A 24,071-nucleotide genomic window follows, 5' to 3' on the forward strand; every position below is an offset into this window, starting at 1 on the left:
AATAATAATAATAATAATAAAACTTTATTTATACCCCGCCACCATCTCCCCAACGGGGACTCGGGGCGGCTAACATGGGGCCATGCCCAGAGCAATACAATATAATAAAATATAAAAACAACATATCATAGCACCATTAAAAAATACAATAAATGATAATAGGCATTACATCAAGAAATCAAAAAACAATAAAACAAGGGCAGGCCGCGTGAACACAAAGATAAAACCTGGAGTAGATCAATAGGTACCGCTCCGGCGGGAAGATAACGGCGCTCCATGCAGTCATGCCAGGCACATGACATTGGAGGTGTCTACGGACAACACCGGCTCTTCGGCTTAGAAATGGAGATGAGCACCACACCCCAGAGTCAGACATGACTGGACTTAACGTCAGGGCAAACTTTTACTTTTTACCTCTGGAATGAGTTGGCATTGTAGTCTTCTTATCCATATTGAAGTCCACAATGGAGTGATAATTGCCCATTGGAATTAAATCTGTGTATTTAATATATTTTATCCAAGAGGCCTGAGGCTGTTAGGAATGGAGAGAGTCGAAGTCCAAAACCCCTGGAAGGCCCAAGTTGGCCCATACCTGGTTGTAGATGTACTTTTAAGAATGGGTGAGAGGAAGCATCATGAAGATGGTGACCAGAAGTGATTATGTGAGGCCTATATCCGCCCCAGGCGTCTTCTTTTTTTTAATGGCGGGAGTTTCCCTTCACGAGGCCACATCATCACCACCACAGACGGGGCCCTTTCGCCTACCGCCTCCCTCCGCCGGCGCGCTCTCTTTCCCCGCGCCTGCGCAGTGGGGGGGAGGGGGGAGGCGTCGGCGGCGCTTCTCCTCTCCTTTCCTCCCTTCAGGAGCTGTCAGTGCCTCTCGGGCCGCTCGCCTGGCAGGTCGCATTCCCGGAGGCGCCTCCTGAGGAGACTGAGCGGCGACCGAGCCAGGATGGAGAGCGGCGGGCGCGGGCAGAGGCCGCCTTTGCCGCCATTGAGCAGGTAGGAGGAGAAGGCCTGGGGCGAAATGAGGGCGCAAAGGCAAGGAAGGAGAGAAAAGGGCGTGTGTGTGTATCTTCCCAAGTAACGGGGTTCTCTCTTGAGGAGAAGGCAAGGGCCTCTTGGCCCCATCTCCTAGGCCCAGCCTCCTTCCTCCTCAGCCTAATTGAGGCCAAGTCGGCCTCAATGGTCCCCTCCCTCCGTTCTATGGATTTAATGCACTTCAGTTCATTCCTCCCCCTCAGATATGTATCGTGTCTTTTATTTCTGTCACCACCATCCTCACAGTTATCCTTTTATTTATGGAGTGACATCAACCAGCAGGGCACTTGGACCATCATCACCACCGGGTTGCTGTGAGTTTTCTGGGCTGTATGGCCATGTTCCAGAAGCATTCATAGAATCATAGGATTGGAAGAGACCTCATCAGCCATCCAGTCCAATCCCCCGCCAAGAAGCAGGAAAATCTCATTCAAAGCACTTTGCATTGTTTTAAACGTTGTATATTGTATTTTATGACTGTTTTAACTGTTTTAACGTTTTAGTTCATTGTATATCAGTGTAACGGCATCAGTTGCTACTTGTAAGCCGCCCTGAGTCCCCTCGGGTGAGAAGGGCGGGGTATAAATAATTGAAATAATAATAATAATAATAATAATAAAGCACCCCCAACAGATGCCCATCCATCCTCCAAAGAAGGAGCCTCCACTACACCCTGAGGCAAAGAATTCCACTGCTGAACAACTCTCACAGTGAGGAAGTTTTTCCTAATGTTCAGGTGGAATCTCCTTTCTTGTAGTTTAAAGCCATCGTTCCACGTCCTAGTCTCCAGGGAAGCAGAAAACAAGCTTGCTCCCTCCACCCTATAATTTCCCCTTGCATATTTATACATGGCTATCATGTCTCATCTCGGCCTTCTCTTCTGTAGAATAAACATGCCCATTTCTTTAAGCCGCTCCTCATAGGGCTTGTTCTCCAGGCCCTTGATAATTTTAGTTGCCCTCCTCTGGACACATTCCAGCTTGTCAACATGCTCTCACGACGTTTCGGCCACATCTATGGCAGACATCCTCAGAGGTGTGATGTTTGGCCTCACACCTCTGAGGATGCCTGCCATAAATGTGGGCGAAAAGTCAAGAGAGAATGCTTTTGAAACATGGCCACACAGCCTGGAAAACTCACACCAACCCAGTGATTCTGGCCGTGAAAGCCTTCAACAACACATCATCACCATCATCATCATCATTAGTTGCATTAGTCATGGTGTACCATCAGCCTGCATGGCATTTTACAAGCAGAGAGACCCAAAACAACAGTGTGTCCCGCTAAAGCCATACAGTGGAATATATATATTGTGTTGAATGCGCTCAAACCCAACCTTCCCATCGGACGTATATCTTCAGTTTTCTATATTATTATTATAATCAATGGCATTATGCAGTGACATCAACCCACAGGGCATGTGAACAACCATCCCTATTATTATTATCATTCTTGGCATTATTTATGGAGTGCCATCAACCCGCAGGGCATTTGAGCAAGCAGAGCGACCCAAAACAATGGCGTGTCCAACCCAAGCCATACAGTGTAATACATATTGTGTATGTGTATATATATCTAATATATATTAGAGATGAATAGACTTAAACCCAATCTTCCTGACGGATTTATATTTTACTTTTACTATACCATTATTATCATCAGTAGCATTATTTATGGAGTTCCATCATCCTGCATGGCACTTTACAACTAAAGTAACCCAAAACAATAATATTGTTAATTATTAATAATTACTATTAATTATTATTAATAATTGTTATTGTTAATTACTAATAATATTGCAATATAGTCGTATAATATAATATACTGTATGTATATATACTTGTAAACTGTCCTGAATCCCCTTCGGGGTGAGAAGGGCGGGATATAAATGTTGCTAATTAATTAATTAATTAATTAAACAAGAGGGTTCCCTGCCAAAGCTATACAGTGTTTTATACATTCATTCATTCATTCATACATACATACATACATACAGTAGAGTCTCACTTATCCAACACAAACGAGCCGGCAGAACGTTGGATAACCAAAAATGTTGGATAATAAGGAGGGATTAAGGAAAAGCCTATTAAACGTCGAATTACGTTATGATTTTACAAATTAAGCACCAAAACATCATGTTTTACAACAAATTGACAAAAAGCAGTTCAATACACGGTAATGTTATGTAGTAGAGTAGAGTCTCACTTATCCACCGTTCTGGATTATTCAACGCAATTTTGAAGTCAGTGTTTTCAATACATTGTGATATTTTGGTTCTAAATTCGTAAATACAGTAATTACTACATAGCATTGCTTCATATTGAATTACTTTTTCTGTCAAATTTGTTGTCTAACATGATGTTTTGGTGCTTAATTTATAAAATCATAACCTAATTTGATGTTTAATATGCTTTTCCTTAATCCCTCCTTGTTATCCAATATATTCGCTCATCCAACATTCTGCCGGCCCATTTATGTTGGATAATGAGACTCTACTGTAATAATTACTGTATTTAGGAATTTAGCACCAAAACATTGCAATGTATTGAAAGCATTGACACACAGCAAATAGAAGAATTGATCAGCAACTGAATATACTACAGAGGTTTTGGGATAATTCACCATTATTTATAGGAGTTGTAGGGACTGGGATGTATAGTTCACCTGCAATCTAAGAGCCCTCTGAACCCCACCAACGATGGACCTGGAACTAACTTGCCATACAGACCCAACATGGCCAAATTTGCATACTGGCAGGTTTGGGTGTGATTGACCTTGACATCTAGACGTTATAGTTCACTCGTATACAGAGAACACTGAACTCAGCAAGTGATGGAGCTGGACCAAACTTGGCACACAAATTCAACATGGTCAACTGGGAATTCTGACAGGCTTTTTGGGTGATTGACCTTGGCATCAGAGAGTTGTAGTTCACCTGTATTCAGAAAACACTGAACCCAGCAGATGACAGATCTTGACCAAACTTGGCACACAGACCCAACATGGCCAACTGTGAATACTGGAGGAGTTTGGGGAGGGTTGACTCAAGATTTTTGGGCATTGTAGTTCACCCATATCATATGCATTTTCTAATGGGAGTATTCATAAAAAACAAAAGCAAAGTCTGAGGTTTTTTTCTAAGAAATAGTGACATATGACCACACTGATATTACCTTACATCCAAAAACAAACAAGGCCCTTTTCAAATAACTCGGGCATTGCCAGGTACCCAAGCTAGTATTAAATATATATTAGAGATGAATGGACTTAAACTCAACCTTCCCGTTTGATTTATATCTTCCTTCAGTTATCTATACCATTATTATCATCAGTGGCATTATTTATGGAGTGCCATCAACCTTCAGGACACTTGAACAACCAGAGCGATCCAAAACAACATGTCCAGCCAAAGCCACACAATGTTGTGTGTGTATGTATGTACGTATGTATGATATATATATATATATATATATATATATATATATATATATATATATTATATATATTAGAGATGAATGTGCTTAAACTCAGCCTTCCTGTCAGATTTATATCTTAAATTTACTATACCATTATTATCATCAATGGCATTATTTATGGAGTGCCATCAACCTGCATGGCACTTTACAAGTAAAGTAACCCAAAACAACAGGATGCCCTGCCAAAACCATACAATGTAATATCTATGTATGTATATTATATATATTAGAGATGAATTATTATTACTTATTATATTTATTTATACCCGGCTTTATCTCTCCTGAAGGGGACTCAGTGTGCTTAAACTAGTGCCATCGTAAAAACACAATGCTACTTTATTCATATCAGTGCAGGACATTTCCTACTGCAGTAGGTGTAATCAGTATGAATGAATATTAAAAAATCTTTTAATAGGTCTCCTGGTTTATGTGTATGTGGAATACATTTATTGTGTAACTGTTATACAGTTATGTTTACAGCATACTGAGACACTTGGTCACTGTTTCACTATAAAATAATATATGTTGCATTTAAAAATATTTAGTCAGGAAATATAGGGGCGTGAGCCTTGTGCAATACTAGTATTGCTGGTTCTTCTGCTTGATCTAGACAGTCCAAGAATCTTGCTCATTTCTCTAAGTTAATAGTGAAATTTTGGCTTCTCCTTACTAGACTGGGGTGGAGAAAAGCTGGTATAAATGACTGAAGCCTGGCAGCCCAAACCACAGCCAGGGCTGTTACTTTCCCCCCAAGAGCAGGCATATTTGCACTTCAACTCCCAGAAATCCCAAACAGCTTACTGGCTGTTAGGAATTGTGGGAGTTGACATCCAAAACCGCCCTGAGTCCCCCTTCTGGGGGTGAAAAGGGCGGGGTATAAGTACAGTAAATAAATAAAACACCCGGAGGGTTGAAGTTTGTCCATGCCTGCTCTAGAGACTAATATATATGAAAAGGAAGTTCTCAGCAGAAAACAAAAGCAAACAGTATGGTTTTCTAAGCAGACAGAAAAGGAAAATGTATAACCACTCCAAAACATGATTTGTTTGAACAATTAGACTTTCCAACCATGGTTTAGTCTCTAAACCGTTTTTGTGTGAGACTTTTAAAATTGAATCATTGTCTTCAGAAGAAACAGGATTGCAGCTGTGAAGGTGCTGTTAAGCAGATCTATACAGTTTTTTAACCAGTAAAAATTATAATACAAAAATGCAGCACACAGGTGAGATCATGCAGTTAACGCCTGTGTTAATAACTGTGTATGTGTGGAAGTTGGGGCTGCAGCCAATAGGCATAGTTTCAGTTGATTCATTTGGCTAACAATTCTGAGTTAACATCATGTTTAGGGTTAAGGTACAAACTAATAAACAACATATTTTGACCTGATTTATTAGTCACATCTAGAATAGACAGGCTGAATCAAATGGAACGAAGTCCAAACTTATGCAAGCTGCATTTATTCCGTGTGTCTATATAACTCATACTATATACCATAATTTTACATTACAAGAATCATAGTAAAAGAAGCAAGATTTGCTGCCTGTCTGAGCAAATAATTTTCCTGAAAAACTGATTATTGATTTTGCATAATGCTTTTGTAACACTGAAAAAATGCAGGAACCACTATGCCTCAGATTAGATACTTTAGCCTCTTTGGCAAGTACAAAAGCACACTGGTACTTTCAAATTGAAGAAAACATTTAAGGTATTTAAAGCATGTGTTATATTCAATAAAGACAATGTGATTATTCCTAATCCAATCTGGCAGTTAGGAAGGGCAAAGAATTAACAGGATCTACGAGTCACATAACCTGATTGGCACGGTAGGTGGGTATTAATTTGAACTGACGTCCCTTCAAGATTTGCAAAATGTAACCATTGGGAGATTGATAGTGAATACTAGGTATTGGAGGCTATATTTCATAGGAAAGACCTGGCAAAAACACCTCTGAATATAACTTGCCCAAGAAAAACCTATGAAATTCATGGGGTTACCATAAGTTGTCAGGTAATTTGAAGCCATATACGCACCCATAGGATGCCATGTTGAGATGCTTTTGGTATCACTGATTCCTGACAATTAAATTGAAAGTTGTAAAGTCCTTCTTAACTATGTATTTACTTAATAGGCTACAAATATGGTGTGTTTGTTTTTTTTTAAACCTAAGAAATGTAACATGACATTTGCAGAACATTCCAGAGAACAGGTTTTTAAAGTGGTTTTGCAAGTTTTCATCAATCTATTGATCAAGCAAAATGTGAAGACATGTAGATTCTGATGATATAACATTTTAGTAGTGTGAAGAGATATTAACATTTAGATTATAGGCATAAATTCTTCCATAAAGATACACTGTATATACTTGTGTTTTAGTCAACCTCATGTATAAGTTGAAAACAGGATTTGAGCAAATTAAAAGATGTTAATCCTGTGTTACTCTCTTGTATCTGGGGAATTATATAATGCTTTGTACACTTATAGGATCTCATGACCTATTCTGAAAGTGGTAGTTTGTCATTCAACAGATTGGTTGTCTATTCCATGGATCTGGACTTCCTCTTCAACTCACCATTGTTACTGGTTGGAGATGGCCTATCATGAAGGACCCAAGGATGATCTACTTTCTGGTCTCCTGCCATCATTGAAAAATACATTTGATATTTAACGGGTTATGGAGAAATGTCTCCTAGTGGAACATATGCTCAGCTCTTTTATCCTTATTGTTATTTATTTTAAAATTATGTTCTACTGTTTTAAATTATGGATGTTTTACTATTATAGAGAATTTAATAAGTTAAAAAAACTTTTTGATATTGAGTCCTATGGTGAAAGAAAGTAGGCTTTAATGAAATGAAATAAATCTGTTCCCTCTGCTGTACCAGTGCACTCCACCTGCAGCTAACAAAGTTATGACCATTTCTTTCCACCAATGTGTTTGTGTACGAAACTTCTTTTCATCCTTGAAATCCACTTTCCTTTGTTATTAGGACCACATATGAAGAACACTGTCACCCCCCTTACACACACACACACACACACAAACACACATATGTTAAATCACTTGTGACCACCTTCCTACATAGCCAATATACAGAAAGTATTTAAAACAAGTAACAATGGCATCAATACCATTATAATATTTCAGCCATTCCATGCCCTCCTCCATACACAAAATATTAAAATACTTTCAGAAAGTAATCCGAATTTCTCTTCCAAATGCTAGAATGCAGTGAATTACACAGGAAACATTTGTACTTAGTGGAAGAACCAGAAGGCTTTCTTACACTGCAAATGCAAACATAGATAGTTTCAGAACAGATAATCTGTCAAAGGAATATTCATAGAATCATAGAATCATAGAATAGTAGAGTTGGAAGAGACCACATGGGCCATCTAGTCCAACCCCCTGCTAAGAAGCAGGAAATCGCATTCAAAGCACCCCCGACAGATGGCCATCCAGCCTCTGCTTAAAAGCCTCCAAGGAAGGAGCCTCCACCACAGCCCCGGGGAGAGAGTTCCACTGTCGAACAGCTCTCACAGTGAGGAAGTTCTTCCTGATGTTCAGGTGGAATCTCCTTTCCTGTATTTTGAAGCCATTGTTCCGTGTCCTAGTCTGCAGGGCAGCAGAAAACAAGCTTGCTCCCTCTTCCCTATGACTTCCCTTCACATATTTGTACATGGCTATCATGTCTCCCCTCAGCCTTCTCTTCTGCAGGCTAAACATGCCCAGCTCTTTAAGCCGCTCCTCATAGGGCTTGTTCTCCAGACCCTTAATCATTTTAGTCGCCCTCCTCTGGACGCTTTCCAGCTTGTCAACATCTCCCTTCAACTGTGGTGCCCAAAATTGGACACAGTATTCCAGGTGTGGTCTGACCAAGGCAGAATAGAGGGGGAGCATAACTTCCCTGGATCTAGACGCTATTCCCCTATTGATGCAGGCCAGAATCCCATTGGCTTTTTTAGCAGCCGCATCACATTGTTGGCTCATGTTTAACTTGTTGTCCACGAGGACTCCAAGGTCTTTTTCGCACACACTGCTGTCAAGCCAGGCGTCCCCCATTCTGTATCTTTGATTTCCATTTTTTCTGCCAAAGTGAAGTATCTTGCATTTGTCCCTGTTGAACTTCATTTTGTTAGTTTTGGCCCATCTCTCTAGTCTATCAAGATCGTTTTGAATTCTGCTCCTGTCTTCTGGAGTGTTAGCTATCCCTCCCAGTTTTGTGTCGTCTGCAGACTTGATGATCGTGCCTTCTAACCCTTCGTCTAAGTCGTTAATAAAGATGTTGAACAGAACCGGGCCCAGGACGGAGCCCTGCGGCACTCCACTTGTCACTTCTTTCCATGATGAAGACAACGCATTGGTGAGCACCCTTTGGGTTCGTTCGCTTAGCCAATTACAGATCCACCTAACCGTAGTTTTGTCTAGCCCACATTTTACTAGTTTGTTTGCCAGAAGGTCGTGGGGGACTTTGTCGAAGGCCTTACTGAAATCCAGGTACACTACATCCACAGCATTCCCTGTATCGACCCAACTCGTAACTCTATCGAAAAAAGAGATCAGATTAGTCTGGCATGACTTGTCTTTGGTAAATCCGTGTTGACTATTAGCAATGACCGCATTTGTTTCTAAGTGTTCGCAGACCACTTCCTTAATGATCTTTTCCAGAATTTTGCCTGGTATTGATGTGAGGCTGACCGGACGGTAATTGTTTGGGTCGTTCTTTTTTCCCTTCTTGAAGATAGGGACCACATTCGCCCTCCTCCAATCTGCTGGGACATCTCCCGTTCTCCAAGAACTCTCAAAGATAATTGCCAGTGGTTCTGAAATAACTTCCGCTAGTTCCTTCAGTACTCTTGGGTGTAGCTGATCTGGCCCTGGGGACTTGAATTCGTTTAGAGAGGCCAAGTGTTCCTGGACAACTTGTTTCCCTATTTGGGGTTGGATTTCCCCCAATCCTTCGTCCATTCCGTGTTGCTGAGGTTGAAGATGGCTTTCTTTTTCTGAGAAGACCGAGGCAAAGAAGGCATTAAGTAGTTCTGCCTTTTCCCTGTCCCCTGTCCCCATCACCCCATCTTCTTCTTGCAATGGCCCCATCGCCTCCTTTTTCTTCCTTTTTCTACCAACGTAAGCAAAAAAGCCTTTTTTGTTGTTTTTTATGTCCCTGGCAAGCCTGAGCTCATTTTGCGCTTTAGCCTTGCGAACCTTTTCCCTAAAGGTGTTGGCTATACGTTTGAATTCTTCTTTGGTGATTTCTCCCCTTTTCCACTTCTTGTGCATGTCACTTTTGAGCTTTAGCTCAGTTAGAAGTTCTTTGGACATCCATTCTGGCTTCTTTGCACTTGTCTTATTTTTCTTCTTTGTTGGCACTGTTTGCATTTGCGCCTTGAGTATTTCACTTTTGAAAAACTCCCATCCATCCTTAACTCCCTTGTTTTTTAATATCGGCGTCCATGGAATGCCGCTCAGTAATTCCTTCATTTTTTGGAAGTCAGCTCTCTTAAAGTCCAGAATGCGTGTTTGACTTGTCTTAGTTTCAGCATTCCTTTGTATTGCAAACTGCAGGAGCACTTGGTCACTTGCCCCTAAGGATCCAACCACTTCAACTGTATTGATCAGGTCTTCCACATTTGTTAAGATTAGATCAAGAGTTGCTGATCCCCTTGTTGCCTCTTCTACCTTCTGGACCATAAAATTATCTGCAAGGCAAGTGAGGAATTTGTTGGACTTTGTACTCTTGGCTGAGTTTGTTTTCCAGCAGATATCGGGATAATTGAAATCGCCCATGACTACTATATCTCTTCTTTGTGCCTGTTTGGTCAGCTGTTGACAGAAGGCTTCATCAAGTCCTTCATCCTGACTCGGAGGTCTGTAGTAGACACCCACGACAAGATCTTTTTGAGTCCCGGTTCCCTTGATTCTTATCCAGATGCTTTCAAGCTGGTTTCCCGGATTACAGTCTTGCATTTCTTCTGCAACGTAACTGTTTTTGACATATAAAGCTACTCCCCTCCTCTCCCCTTTGTTCTATTTCTGTAAAAGAGGTTATAGCCCTCAATGGTTAAATTCCAGTGATGGGAGTCATCCCACCAGGTTTCAGTGATGCCTATGACATCGTATATGTGGTGCTGTGCTAGGAGTTGGAGTTCGTCTTGCTTATTTCCCATGCTCTGAGCATTAGTGTAAAGACATGTAAGCCCCTGTGACCTCCCCTTGAACTGTTTATTTGGGATTATTGTGCTCTCTGTACTTGGTCCTTGCTGTGTTTGTGCAGCCCTCCGTTTAGCCTTTCGGCGGTTCCCTGTGGTCGTGGGTAATATAGTGTTCGCCAGGCTGTTGTTCCCCTCCCCCAGTGGATTTAGTTTAAAGTGCGCCTGATGAGGTTTGTGAGTCTGTGTGCAAAAAGATGTTTTCCTACTTGTGTGAGATGCACCCCATCGCTTTCCAGTAGTCCATCCTCTTGGAAGAGTAGACCATGGTCAAGGAAGCCAAAATGCTCCTCTTGACACCATTTTCTGAGCCAGTTATTGACCTGTACTATTTTTCCGGCCCTTGTAGAGCCGTGTCCTACAACAGGGAGGAGGGATGAAAAGATCACATGTACATTATACAGTTTTAGCTTTGTTCCCAGAGCTCGAAAATCATTTGTGATCTTTTGAAAAGTATGCCTAGCGGTGTCATTGGTACCTACATGAATCAACATAAGGTGGGGAGGGTGATGGGGCTTTAGGAGCCTGCTGAGCCTCTGAGTTATATGGTGTATTTTTGCCCCCGGGAGGCAGCATGTTTCTCGAGCCATCCCATCCGGTCTGGAAATGATTGCTTCCGTTCCTCTAAGGAGGGAGTCACCTACTACCAAGACCTGTTTCCTTTGAGGATTGACAGGGTCCCTTTTGTGCAAGACAGTGTGTATGTCCCCTGAAGAGTGTTCCTGTTGAAGTGAATCATGTAGGTGTAAAGTGTTGTCCTCCTCCTCAACATCCCCAGTGCATTCATCAATGACAATCCATTGAGATACATCCGAGAGCCCATTACTCTCCCAAGGATGTTCCTGTTGCTCCTGGTCTATGATTGGGGATGGAGCATTTGCATGATTACATAAGTGTGACTGTGGTGATGCACTGTCCCCGTCAGGGCTATCCCCTGCGCATTGATCCAGGGTGGTCCACTGAGTGGTATCTAAGAAACTGTGGTCCTCCACAAGATGTGTTTCCTGATTGTATGTTAATGATGTAAGAATTTCAAATCTGTTGTGTAAATGCAGCTGAGCAGAGGAGTTCTGCGGAGGCTGCCTGGTCCTGCGTCTCCTTCTATGGGTGACCTCCTTCCAAGCCTGAGGGTTGTCTACCTTTGAGTTGATCTCCCCATAAGGTTCCTGATCATGGTCTTGGTGGTGTTGGTGTGATGCAGGCTGCTGATCTACAGCAGCGTGTTGTGCAGTGTCCAAGAAGAGCTCGAGTGCCTGAATGTCCTTAAGGGTCTTAATACGATGCTCGAGCTGTTGGATCCTCTGCTCCATCAGAGTCATCTGTTTGCATTTGGAGCAGATGTAGTTGTCTAGTTTTTGTGTGAAAAAGCGGAACATGCCACAGCTGGTGCATGTGATGGGAATGTTTTGCTTTTGTTGCATCTCTTGGTGAGCGTGGTGGCCAAGTGGGATCTTTGTACAGTTAAGTAATATGCACGCACTTTATGTGCAAACTGCAACAAACCACCTCTTTGTGTATTTGTTTATGTTGCTTTGTTTCCTGTATGTACTGCAAAGGATAGTTAGTAAAGGTGCCTTTTTCGCGACACTGGCAAATAAAGCTTTCCCAGAAACTCAATTAACAGGGGACAATGCCTGCTGTCAATCAACTTAAGTACCTGGCTCTCTTTCAACACAACAGTCACACAACAGTTAGACTTTGACCACAGGAGCCAAGCCCACACTCAGTTTAAAATCTTAGCCAAATCTTAGCCAAACCCTACCTGAAGCCAGGGAGCAAAAATGTCCTCCTGCTGCCTCTGCTTCTGCGAGAACCAACTGCCCTTCTGGGATCAGGCTCTGGCAGAAACTCACACTGGCAAATAAAGCTTTCCCAGAAACTCAATTAACAGGGGACAATGCCTGCTGTCAATCAACTTAAGTACCTGGCTCTCTTTCAACACAACAGTCACACAACAGTTAGACTTTGACCACAGGAGCCAAGCCCACACTCAGTTTAAAATCTTAGCCAAATCTTAGCCAAATCCTACCTGAAGCCAGGGAGCAAAAATGTCCTCCTGCTGCCTCTGCTTCTGCGAGAACCAACTCGATGGAACCAATTCGATGGAAATTCCCTAGACGTTGGGGTTCATTGCATCACTTCTTTATTTCTGGGCTTTTTCTTTCCCAACTGGTATTGTGATTGATGACAGAATTAATCTTACCTTATATTGCAGGGAGAGGGAGAAGCAGGAACAGCCTCTGTGTTAATTAGAATGGGTGTCTATATACGAAAGTTATTTTGCTGTCTATACTGTGAAGGGATATAATGGCAGTGTAAAGATACAATTTCGCATTGTTGTATATCAATAAAAAACTATAAAAAGCAGAAACATTTAGAAACAGAAATAAACATTGTTACAATGTTCTTTTTCAGACCCAAGCTTTGTCGTTGGATTTTTCAAGACCAAAGGCTAGTGAAAAGAAAACTTTCTACATAACAGTTTAGAAAAGTGACCAGTTACATCAGATTGAAGATCCCCCCCCCCCAAAACTGTTTGTAACAGCTAAGTAGCTTCCTTTGGACCTTCAGTGATCATTAGGACAATATTTCTGAAACAGCATGACTAATTGTAAAGGAAGATCTGTCAGCAAGAAAATAAATGAGAAAGCCTATCATGGAGAAGGATTTGTAAATTGGACAATAAATCTAAGTACAATTCAGTCTGACAAGTTCTTGAACCTGCTGATGAGCATGGTTCCAATTGTTTATCACAAAAACCAGGAAGAGAGACATAAAAAAGTGAATGGTGTCTGGCAAGATGGATTACAGCCAACAGGACACGGTTTCAGCGTTAGGACTGATCAACACATGGATTATCATCACTTTTCAGAATCAAATTTTCATCAAGGTAGTAATGGACATAATTCATCAAGCTGTAGTCCAAAGTATGATAACTTTACAAGCTATAATTATTCAGATGGAATTGACTTATCAGAAACAGATGCTATGCTGCAGGACAACAGTGCATCTAGTGATGTTGATGAAGATACAATTGTGGAAGGGAGCAGAAAACAGCCAAAAGAATCTAGTAGTATTATGGCATTGCAGATACTAGTTCCATTTCTGCTAGCAGGATTTGGAACAGTGTCAGCTGGGATGGTTCTAGATATAGTTCAGGTTGGTATTTATCTACTATAGTATTTCCTATACATATTCTGCTTCTTTTTATCTTCTGCCTTAAGTCTGAATACAATAGCGTCTCACTTATCCAACGTTCTGGATTATCCAACGCATTTTTGTAGTCAATGTTTTCAATACATCGTGATATTTTGGTACTAAATTCATAAATACAGTAATTACTACATAGCATTACTGTGTATTGAACAACCTTTTCTGTCAAATTTGTTGTATAACATAATGTTTTGGTGCTTAATTTATAAAATCATAACCTAATTTGATGTTTAATAGGCTTTTCCTTAATCTCTCCTTATTATCCAACATATTCGCTTATCCAATGTTCTGCTGGCCCATTTACGTTGGATAAGCAAGACTCTACTGTATATGCTTCTGTTTTATTTTTACATTTCTTTTGGAGTGTGCATAAAGTTGCTTACCTTACATCCTTTCCTTCAGGAAGACACATTCTTTTCTTTGAGGGGCTTTTTACATTCAGTTTCTCGTTTTCCATTTTTACATAGAACTTTAGCTCCATGAAATACTTTTACTTTCTTTCCCATGCTTTTGGCAGTTTGGGGTTTTTTGTAATGCCTCTAATTAAATCTTCACTGAGTGTCTTTTGACAGGTGATTTAAAAGCTTTTAAAATGCCTTACTCAATTTCTTGTTTTGGGGATCAGGAGGGTGAAATGATGATTGTAAAATGCAGTACAAAACCAAGGTTCCATTCTTGTTAGTGTGGTCACACAATAAATATTCTTCATACAGTAATTATCTTGTGATTGAAATGAGCAGTAACAGGTTTGTACAAATAACATTCAATGTGAGAGCTTGTGTGGATGTCAAAAAGTAATACCTGATGCTATATAATATCTCCCAGTAGACTGCCATTGTTCTTGGTATCACAAATTTCAAAGTGGTTTCATTCTCAGTTAAGCAGAAGCTTGGCTGAATAAGAAAGTGCTGAAAGAAAGGCTTGAAAAAGTTATTCCCATACTTCTTATGGCTGCTTTGGGTTGTGTAATGCTTATTTGCTCAGAGGAGTAGTTCTTCAGATTTTTTTTTTTACTAAGGTTCTCAAATACTACTAACAGACACCTAAATCACTGGAGAACTTACATTATTATTTGATAAAATGTGCAGGGTTAAATTCAGGGGTGTAGTTGAGGGAAGGCAAATGAGGGCATTTTTTGTCCCCAAATTTCAGCATTCAGAAATAGAATTTAGGCATCCAAAGAAAGGAGGAGTAAAAGTTACTAATGGAATGTGAATACAACAAATTTAAGAGTACTTAAACCATTCAATTGATCGAAGAATACTTGGTGCAGAAGATTTTCAGTGATAGAAATAAAACACGAGAAAAAGAAAGTGCATTGTCCTAAAGCAGAGTTAGATACTTTGTGATCATCTCTGTTTGTTATTGGACTGCAGTTCTTAAGATAGTTATCCTTGATTATGCTGGCTTGGGCTGCTGGAAAGTTTCATTTCAATAGTATTGGAAAGGCTACAGTTATTGTTGTTGTTGTTGTTATTATTATTACCCCACTTCCATCTCCTAAACAAGACTCAAAGTGGGTATGATTTCCTACTCCAAGCCTAAATCTTGTTGCTAATTTCAGCAGGGAATATATTGAATCAATGGGATTTACATAAATGTTGACTTCTTATTTAGTACAGTAGTTGATTCAGAAAATAATAAAATAATACCATGAAAATAATAAATTAAGCTTATACTGTATGTCCAACCTTTTATCTTTGTTTTCGTATTGACTATTGCACCAACTCATTCTACCTTTAGCTATCAAATGCTCTGAAATCTTTTTATCTATACATTTCAAAGTTTGAAAGATTATGGTATATGAACTTTATGATATAGTTGTCTAATAAAAAGCACTTTTCCATTTTTTTAAAGCTGCTTGGTTCTCTTTAACTCTTAAATGCTGAGCTCAAACATAACCTGCCCTTTATAATGATGGATCAGGTAATCCATGAATAGCTAGAAAGGCCAAGATAGTTCTGTATTACAAGTATTACTGTGTTATCAATCACCAGCAATTCAGTTACTTGATGACATTAACAGTTTGGTGCTTTACTATACTCATTAAGTGTAACTAGTAAAAGAAACAATTTTTATTATTCAGTGATAATCTGTTATGATTGTCATAGCAGTATTTCTGCACTGCTGGACTGAAATACCTTCTATTTTTGAATCTTCTATAAATTTAAAATATTTTGTTATTTTTAAAAATAATTTCATGTGTTTCTTTTTTAAAAATAGCATTGGGAAGTGTTCAAAAATATAACCGAAGTTTTCATCTTGGTTCCTGCACTACTGGGTTTAAAAGGTAACCTGGAAATGACTTTGGCTTCCCGACTGTCAACAGCTGTAAGTATTAGTAGCATTTTGAGGCTGAGGCATTTGATAGTATTCATTACCACCTACTACACTTATTGAGTTTGAAGGAAATTATTCCACCTGTCCTTAGGGGAACTACTTGTAGTATCTGGAAACTTACTTGAGTGTTGGACTACAACTCTGGAAAATGGGGTTCCAATCCACACTAAGCCATGGAAACTCACAGAGTAACCTTGGGCAAGTCACACTCTCTTAGCCTCAGAGGAAGGCAAAGACAAAAACCTTTCTGAATTAATCATGTCATAGGTTCAACTTGGCCAACAGTCGGGGATTCTGGGAGCTGAAGTCTAAAACATCTGGATGCTCAGTTAAGGAACCACTCCTGTACAATGACTCACAGATAGCATGTAACTCTTTTCCATGTCTTAAGCCATTGTGGAAATTGGCCACATACTTCTGTTTCCCAGGACAGATATCATATAAATATACTTACACAAATGTGATGACATAAAAATAACACATTTATTGTCTGGGATCATTTATCACCTCTCCTTACTAGTAACAAAGCAGTGTATTTTGAGGTTACAAATGTATTATTTCTTTTTTAGGTAAATGTTGGAAAAATGGATTCACCAATTGAGAAGTGGAATCTAATAATTGGTAATCTGGCCTTAAAACAGGTAAGGATTCAAAGAGCTCCAAAATGCCACAGTAAATCAATACATTCTTATTACAGAAACATATGCGCAAAGCCTTTGTATTTGGAAGCATATACATGAAATTATTTTATAGGGATTTTTTGGAGTTTACATAATGCTAAACTGGAAATATAGATAGGCTTGCCAGCGTGGAATCATGAAATATGCTGCAGGACAGGCTCGAAGATTTATCTCTTAGGGAATATTTTTCAGTACCTGCTATTCTTAAAATGCAGACTTGGGACTGTTACAAAATGTTTTTATCTAGTTAGCCTTTGGCTGTTTGTTTTTATGTTTCTTGTTTGTTTTTAATGTTTTAAGTAGGCTGAAGCCCTAAGCATACTTCCTAGGAAATAAACTCCATTTTATGTATGAATGGTTTTTAATCTTGGACATTCTTAAAATTTTATATAATGTGTTTTTATTTTGTAATGGTATCTGTTTTATATGAACTGTTGTTTTGTAGATTGTTTTATATGAATTGCTGTTTTTACATTGTTTTAGGCATTGAATTTTTGTCTATTGTAAGCCGCTTTGAGTCTCCTAGGAGAGAAAGGCGGGGTAAAAGTAATGTAAATAAATAATAAGTAAATAAACAAGAGTCTTATTGTGTGAGATTAATCTCCTTGGAAAATATGCTATTGAGACTATTCTCTTCCCTAATATGCCTTTTGGAATCTTCACACCATTACAGCCTATGCTTACATCAAAAGCTTATCACAATTATCAATAAACTCTTATTTGCTGTTGCACACCCAGTACCACCCAATACTGTCCCCTTTCCTAGTTTGAAATATACATACACAAATTCCCCCACCTCACCCCAAGATATAAATTTAAAAGGTTCCTCTCTTGTATTTTGTCCTTTGTTGAAGAGAGTTTCTTATAGGAACAGATACAATTTATCAGTTAAAATCAGTAGATGGCAGATGAAAATCAGCAGCTAATAGTTTATCTGTTCTTCTATGCTTGTGTAGCAACTAGTAGTCCTAACTGCAATACACAGCAGGGAAAGAGGCAGAGTGTTAATGAAATAAACTACTTTTTTAAAACTGAAGACTCTTTTGCTTTTGCATCTTACATTTTCAAGTGTGTGTGAAAAATAGAGAGAATGAGGGCATTAGTATAGTGTGGCAACCTCATGTTGCCTTGACCGAACAGGTTGGAAAAGAAGGCGAGGTGGTTGAAGGCAGTGAGCAAAGTTTTGGTTTCTCTGACAAACCCCAGTGAGGTGAGTGAGTGGTCATTTAGCAATGAGCTTTTACAGTTTAAAACTTTTCCAATTTCAAGGATATCAAATTGAAATGCCAACCCCTTCTCCTTGATCTACACTCAACCATGCCCATTGATTGCCCATCCAAATTAGCATAAAAGTGCAGTTGAACCTTTGTACAGGAAATCATAGCACAACAGAAGTGGGAAAGGAAATCACTAATGGGAAGTTTTGGTGTTAGTAAAAAGAGCACTTTTCAAACGATCTGTCAAGGGAGAGGTGCAGAACAACAATATCATGCAGTAAGTCACAGCCGGAGGCACTATTATTCTGACACTATTCCAATTTATCTGCCTTGTACAATAAGGATCTAAGTCTTATCAAAGTCTTATCTAAGTTATATCAAAATATGTATTTTCCAGGAACATTAAATTTATACCTGGAAAAGGATTGTGCTACAATTAATTTTGTCATCTGATCAGGAACTCATGAGAAAGAAAAGCAGGGAAAATAATAATTCATTGATCAATCAATATCTTCCTCCTTCCTTATTAATTTTACCTACTTTCCTTACTTTTTCACACCCTTATTTTAACCCGAGGCTTGTTTTTTTTCATATTATAGCAATTTTGCACCTGTTCTTATAGCTCTCATCAGGTTGGTATTGTGGTGACATTTTTTAGATTTCATCACCAAACACTGGAAAGTGCAAAACCAACAAAAGAGAAGTTCATGCAAGGGGGACGGATAGCACTTAATTCATATTTTCCTCAGCTGGAACAAATAGATGAAACGGAGAAGTGCTGTGGTATTTTTCCATTTCTGCATTTGTGGAAAATGAGCTTCACTGACTTTACCATTTTGAGTGAAGCACTCCAAAGAAGATAAGTTGTGGTTAGAAATCCATTTCTGAAGAGCCATCTGAATATCAAGCTTTACTGGGAAGATTTTAATAACCAGAAGGTAGTTGTGAGGAGTTTACAGGAAAATAAGTATACCACGGTCAGAAAGGAAGATTTTCACCATTTCGTTCAGTCCCAACATCTTCACAGACGTATTTGATGAGGACAAGGGAGAGAAATCCTCAATGTTTGTTTCCAAACTGTGGAACTCTTTTCTGCAGGAAATCTGGTTGTTGTTGTTGTTGCTGTTGTTGTTGTTGTCGTCGTCCCCCTCCCTGCTCTTTCTGTTGAAAATGAAGATTTTTTTTCAGGCAGGGCTTTGAATTTTAATTATAGAGCAGTAACGTGTGTCAATGTGTTTTTTTAATTTGTTGTATTTTTAACATTTTATGAATAATTTGCTTTAAATGTATATTTAACTGCTTTGAACTTTTAAAATGTTAAATATTTTTTAACTTTAGTAAACTAATATTTCTATTTGCTATACATACTTCTGTTTAAGTTGGAAAATTTTTTGACAAAAAAATGATACAAAAACATTGGTTATACATGAGTCATTGCAGTACCCTGTCTATCATTGTGCCACTTATGAGCTTTTGCAATGCCTGTTAGAAAAAAATAGCAGTAGCGGTAGCTCTTCAGTGCTTCCCCACCATAATGGAGCAAACAGAGGAGGTTGGTGCTTCTTTTAATTTGCTGGCATGGATTAAGCTCCTTCCCTTCTGAGTGGCTCAGAGCAGGGAGGTGACAGCTTACTCATGAGAAAGCAAGTAGAATTTTTATTTATTTCATTTCTGTCCCGCTTTTCTATACCCTAGAGGAGACTCAAGGCGTTCCCACACTCCATGCCAAGTCTCATTCATTGTTGCTATTAAGAACAACTATTGTTGCTACTACCGTGTGGTCACACTCTTGTTTTGGCTCTTCTCTGGTGGCAGTGATGGTGCACTCCTTTCTTCCAGCTCCTGGGATGCCAGTGATGCTGTAGGGCTGATCTGGAGCCAAAACCAGACTTCGGGCCTGCCATGGACATCCTGTTGTCCAGCAGCCTGTTATCCAGCGTCCAGTTGTCCAGCAGCTGAGCATGCCAATGTCACCAGAACTGGAGAAGGAGCCAACAGGACGATTAGTGTGGGTCTTTATTAGCCATAGGCAGGGAGTGACGAAAGGCGGCCGGGGTGTGTGTGTGATTTTCCACTTGATTACTCATGAGTAAACTATCTCCACCCCTCTCTGAGTGGCCCAGAATGGAAGAATCTCCGAGTCAACAACAACAACTCTTTATTGATTAGTCAATTTTGACCATATCAAAACATGTGAAAAATACACAGTCACAGAGTTGGAAGACACCACATGGGCCATCAAGTCCAAACCCCTGCCATACAGAAAAAAACAACCACAGTACAGTTATAATGTATTTAAAAACATAAACGAAGTTAAAGTTGGCATTATAATAAATGTCCTTTGATCAGAAGCTGGCCACTTGAAGTGCTTCTGGTGTTGCTGTGAGAAAGTCCTCCATTGTTCATATGGCAGGGCTCAAACTTCATTGTAGTAAGTGATTTATGGTTTGCTCTTCTCTGCACTCACATGTGTGGACTCTGCTCGCAGTGCCATTTCTCAAGGTTAGCAAGGTGCCAGAGCGCAGCCTGTTCAGTGCTTTCTAAGTTGCCCAGTCTTCTGTGTACCTAGGAGAGAGTCTCTCATCTGGTATCAGCCACTGATTGAGGTTCTGGGTTCTAGCCTGGCACTTTGCAGCATGTCTTGCATCGTGTCTTGGAATAAAGGTAGAATATAAATTTAATAAATAGGAAATTCTATTGCAACTTGAAAGTATTCTATTTTATGCACTTCAATAGCCTGTAAAAATAACAACTTATTTATTTATTTATTTTATATACCGCTCTTCTTCCCCAGGAGGACCCAGATCGGTCTTACACAATGGCAGAATTAGATGCCACATATAATACAAATGTAGTAAAACCAAACATAAAGCACAATTAAAAGCCAGTATCTAAATCAAATTAAAACTATAAAAACAATGAAGCAATTAGCTTCAACACTCAAAGCTCATTGGAAAAACTGGATCTTAGATATCTTAAACAAATTCCTTGCCTGTGAACATGGAGGAAAGGGCACTGAGTGTTCTACTATAATCTTGATAATTGCTTATATTTCCCACCCACTAATATACATTTGGTACATGTCAGAGTACTTGTACAGAAGCAAATCTTTTTGATGTTTAATGTTTTTCTTATATTTATAGGTGCAAGCAACAGTCGTTGGGTTTTTGGCAGCTGTGGCAGCGGTTATATTAGGCTGGATTCCTGAGGGCAAATACCACCTTGATCACTCAGTCCTTTTGTGTTCTAGCAGTGTAGCAACAGCCTTCATAGCATCCCTTTTACAGGGTAAAAATTACATTATAAATCTTCCTCAAATGCAAAGTCCATTAATAATTTGAGACAAATATTTTGAAACATAAATACAGCACGGTTTCTAGATCCACAGTCAAGTTTTATATTATACATGTTCTGGGTGGCAGGGTTATACAAAAACATGAAGGTATTTTCCAGCTAGAGCTTGATCTTACATAGAATTAAAGAAATCCCTTTTCAAAACAATTATAATGGCATACGCTTTTGTCTTGCTATTTGTGTTTCATGATCCGCATACTGTATCAGATTTTACATTTTTTTTTCATGCAATGGCATGAAAAATAGCTGACCTTAGAAGACTTGGAAAGAATTTGCTATCCATTTTGATTTAATTCCAGTAATTAATTAATTGCATGAAATAGACATAAAGGTTGTTACTTTTAAAATGTTTGAAAAATCATATGGCTCATAAGCTTTTAAAATAATTTCACTTGTAAATAAAAATTCAAATAATATCAGCGTAATACTAAAATAATCCAGGTATCTTTGCGCAAATGGGATTCTGAATTACAGGATAAAGAACACAACTAAAATTGTACTCTGGTAGCACTTTTCCTTCCTTGCAGAAACCTTCCTCCCAACCCAAAACCCTGTTTCGTGGGTTTTACACCTTCCCAGAGCTCATTTTGAGGGGCTATGCACATAAGGCTGCAGTAATGCTGGAGGCATGCCCCCTTCCCCCCGAATGCCTTGGTTCCTCTGGAATCAGCTTTCCTGTCAGCTGAAATCTGTTTAAAATGTTTTAAATTTGGGTTGCTCTGAGTTTTTTCGGGCTGTATGGCCGTGTTCCAGTAGGATTCTCTCCTGATGTTTTGCCTGCATCTATGGCAGACATCCTAAGGGGTTTGTTCAGAAGTTGTTGGAAATGAGGCAAGTGGGGTGTATATATACACACCCACTTACCTCATTTCCAACAAACCTCTGAACAAACCTGTGAGGATGCCTGCCTAGATGCAGGCAAAACGTCAGGAGAGAATGTTACTGGAAGATCATCATACAGGCCAAAAAACTCACAGCAACCCATTGATTCCAACCATGAAAGCCTTTGACAATGCATCTTTTAAATTTTTTTTGGATGTGTTCAAAATTATCTTGCTGCTTCCACAATCCACAACTTGCTGATCAGAGGCTTAACATCTTGGCATTTATATAAGCCATGGATTAAGTTTAATTCAACAATAATAAATGGAATTACAATTAAACTGGATCTGTATATAATATTTGTTTAATAAGTAATTGAAACTTTGCTAAGAGGTCTTTCTGGGTTTTATTGTATTTAGTTTTAACTGCTTGTAAACTTGAAGTTATTTTGGGGCATTGCTTTGCATTAACTTGCTTTAATCAGCACAGTTGCTTTTTATGAGGAAGATGCAAATTAACTGAAAGCATAGCCCTGAGAGGATGGGCAAATGGGAGAATATCTGAGTTTTTATAAAGCTTCTTTGTTTGGAACTGCAGCATGAGATTGACATTTCTTTTCTGATCATGACTATAGGAATAATAATGGTTGGAGTTATTGTTGGATCTAAGAAGACAGGCATAAATCCTGACAATGTTGCAACACCTATTGCAGCAAGTTTTGGAGACCTTATCACTCTTGCCATACTTGCTTGGATAAGTCAGGGTCTTTATGATTGCCTTGGTAAGTATTCTTTCTTTCACATGATTTGTGGTGCATTGTTTGTTGAATTTGTAATCAGATTTGTCTACAATGCATAGAAAAGCACAAAGCAACATAGAATATTTATTTTTCTAAGAGAAATAATTCAGTAAAGAATTGTATTTGTACCTGAACCTTACGTTCCTAACTTTTCTTTGAAACTGAACCTTCAGGAATAGTTGCAACTGTGTTACAATGGTCTTAAAAACTGTCTATATGTTTGGCATATATGTTTGGAACATCTGGTTCCTTGGGAACTTTGTCTTTGCAAAGAATTGTTTGGTTTCCAGTACTTGTTGAATGACAAGTTTTCTCTTTGATCAGCAAAATGTCAGACTCTTTAAAGATTGTGAGTTGATGGTAATTAGTGTTTTGTGACTGACTACTCATGTAAATAATGTGTCTGCTATTCTTTCTATGTTTTCATTTTTTTCTCCCAGTATCTATTCATTTTGTTTCTGTAATCAATTTTATTCAACTTGTCCTGGAAAGAACATGGACTTGTTATTAGCACGACACCACATATCAAATTATATTTTGTCATATAGCCTATTACAAAAGCTGGTCTCTTATGTCATGTTTACATTCTGTTTTCTTTAAAGGGTTTTTAAAGATATTATATTGATACACATGTATTCAGAATATAAGTTGATAATATGGGATTGCCCATTGTTTGCTGTTTGTGCTAAGATATTATTGAAAATCAGAAAAGGACAAATGGGAGAAAAACCATTCACACACCAAGTTTTACATTATGTTTTAATGGCCACAGCTATTCTTTTCTCGAATGCATAGGTATTCACATGAGGAACAGGTATAAGAAAACAGTCATATAGAAGAATTTGACACCTGTTAGTAGCTAGATAAGGAACTTGTTCTAAATACATTGCTCCTTCAGTCCTCATCTTTACCTCTCCTTTA

The 24,071-nt window shown here is 39.0% G+C and overlaps 1 protein-coding gene across 1 annotated transcript in view; it reads left to right on the forward strand.

Moving 5' to 3' along the window:
* Positions 1–794: 794 nt before the first annotated feature.
* The window catches only part of slc41a2 (solute carrier family 41 member 2), a 47,411-nt gene continuing 24,134 nt past the window's right edge, over positions 795–24,071 (forward strand). Inside the window, exons 1-6 of the mRNA XM_003220912.4 lie at positions 795–1,002; positions 13,141–13,884; positions 16,162–16,269; positions 16,848–16,919; positions 21,319–21,463; positions 22,986–23,132. Of these exons, the coding sequence (XP_003220960.1) occupies positions 13,327–13,884; positions 16,162–16,269; positions 16,848–16,919; positions 21,319–21,463; positions 22,986–23,132 (1,030 nt within the window). The 5' untranslated portion in view covers positions 795–1,002; positions 13,141–13,326. The remainder of the gene's footprint in view (positions 1,003–13,140; positions 13,885–16,161; positions 16,270–16,847; positions 16,920–21,318; positions 21,464–22,985; positions 23,133–24,071) is intronic.

Source organism: Anolis carolinensis, chromosome 5 (assembly GCF_035594765.1).
Source record: "Anolis carolinensis isolate JA03-04 chromosome 5, rAnoCar3.1.pri, whole genome shotgun sequence".
NCBI classification, from domain to species: Eukaryota; Metazoa; Chordata; class Lepidosauria; order Squamata; family Dactyloidae; genus Anolis; species Anolis carolinensis.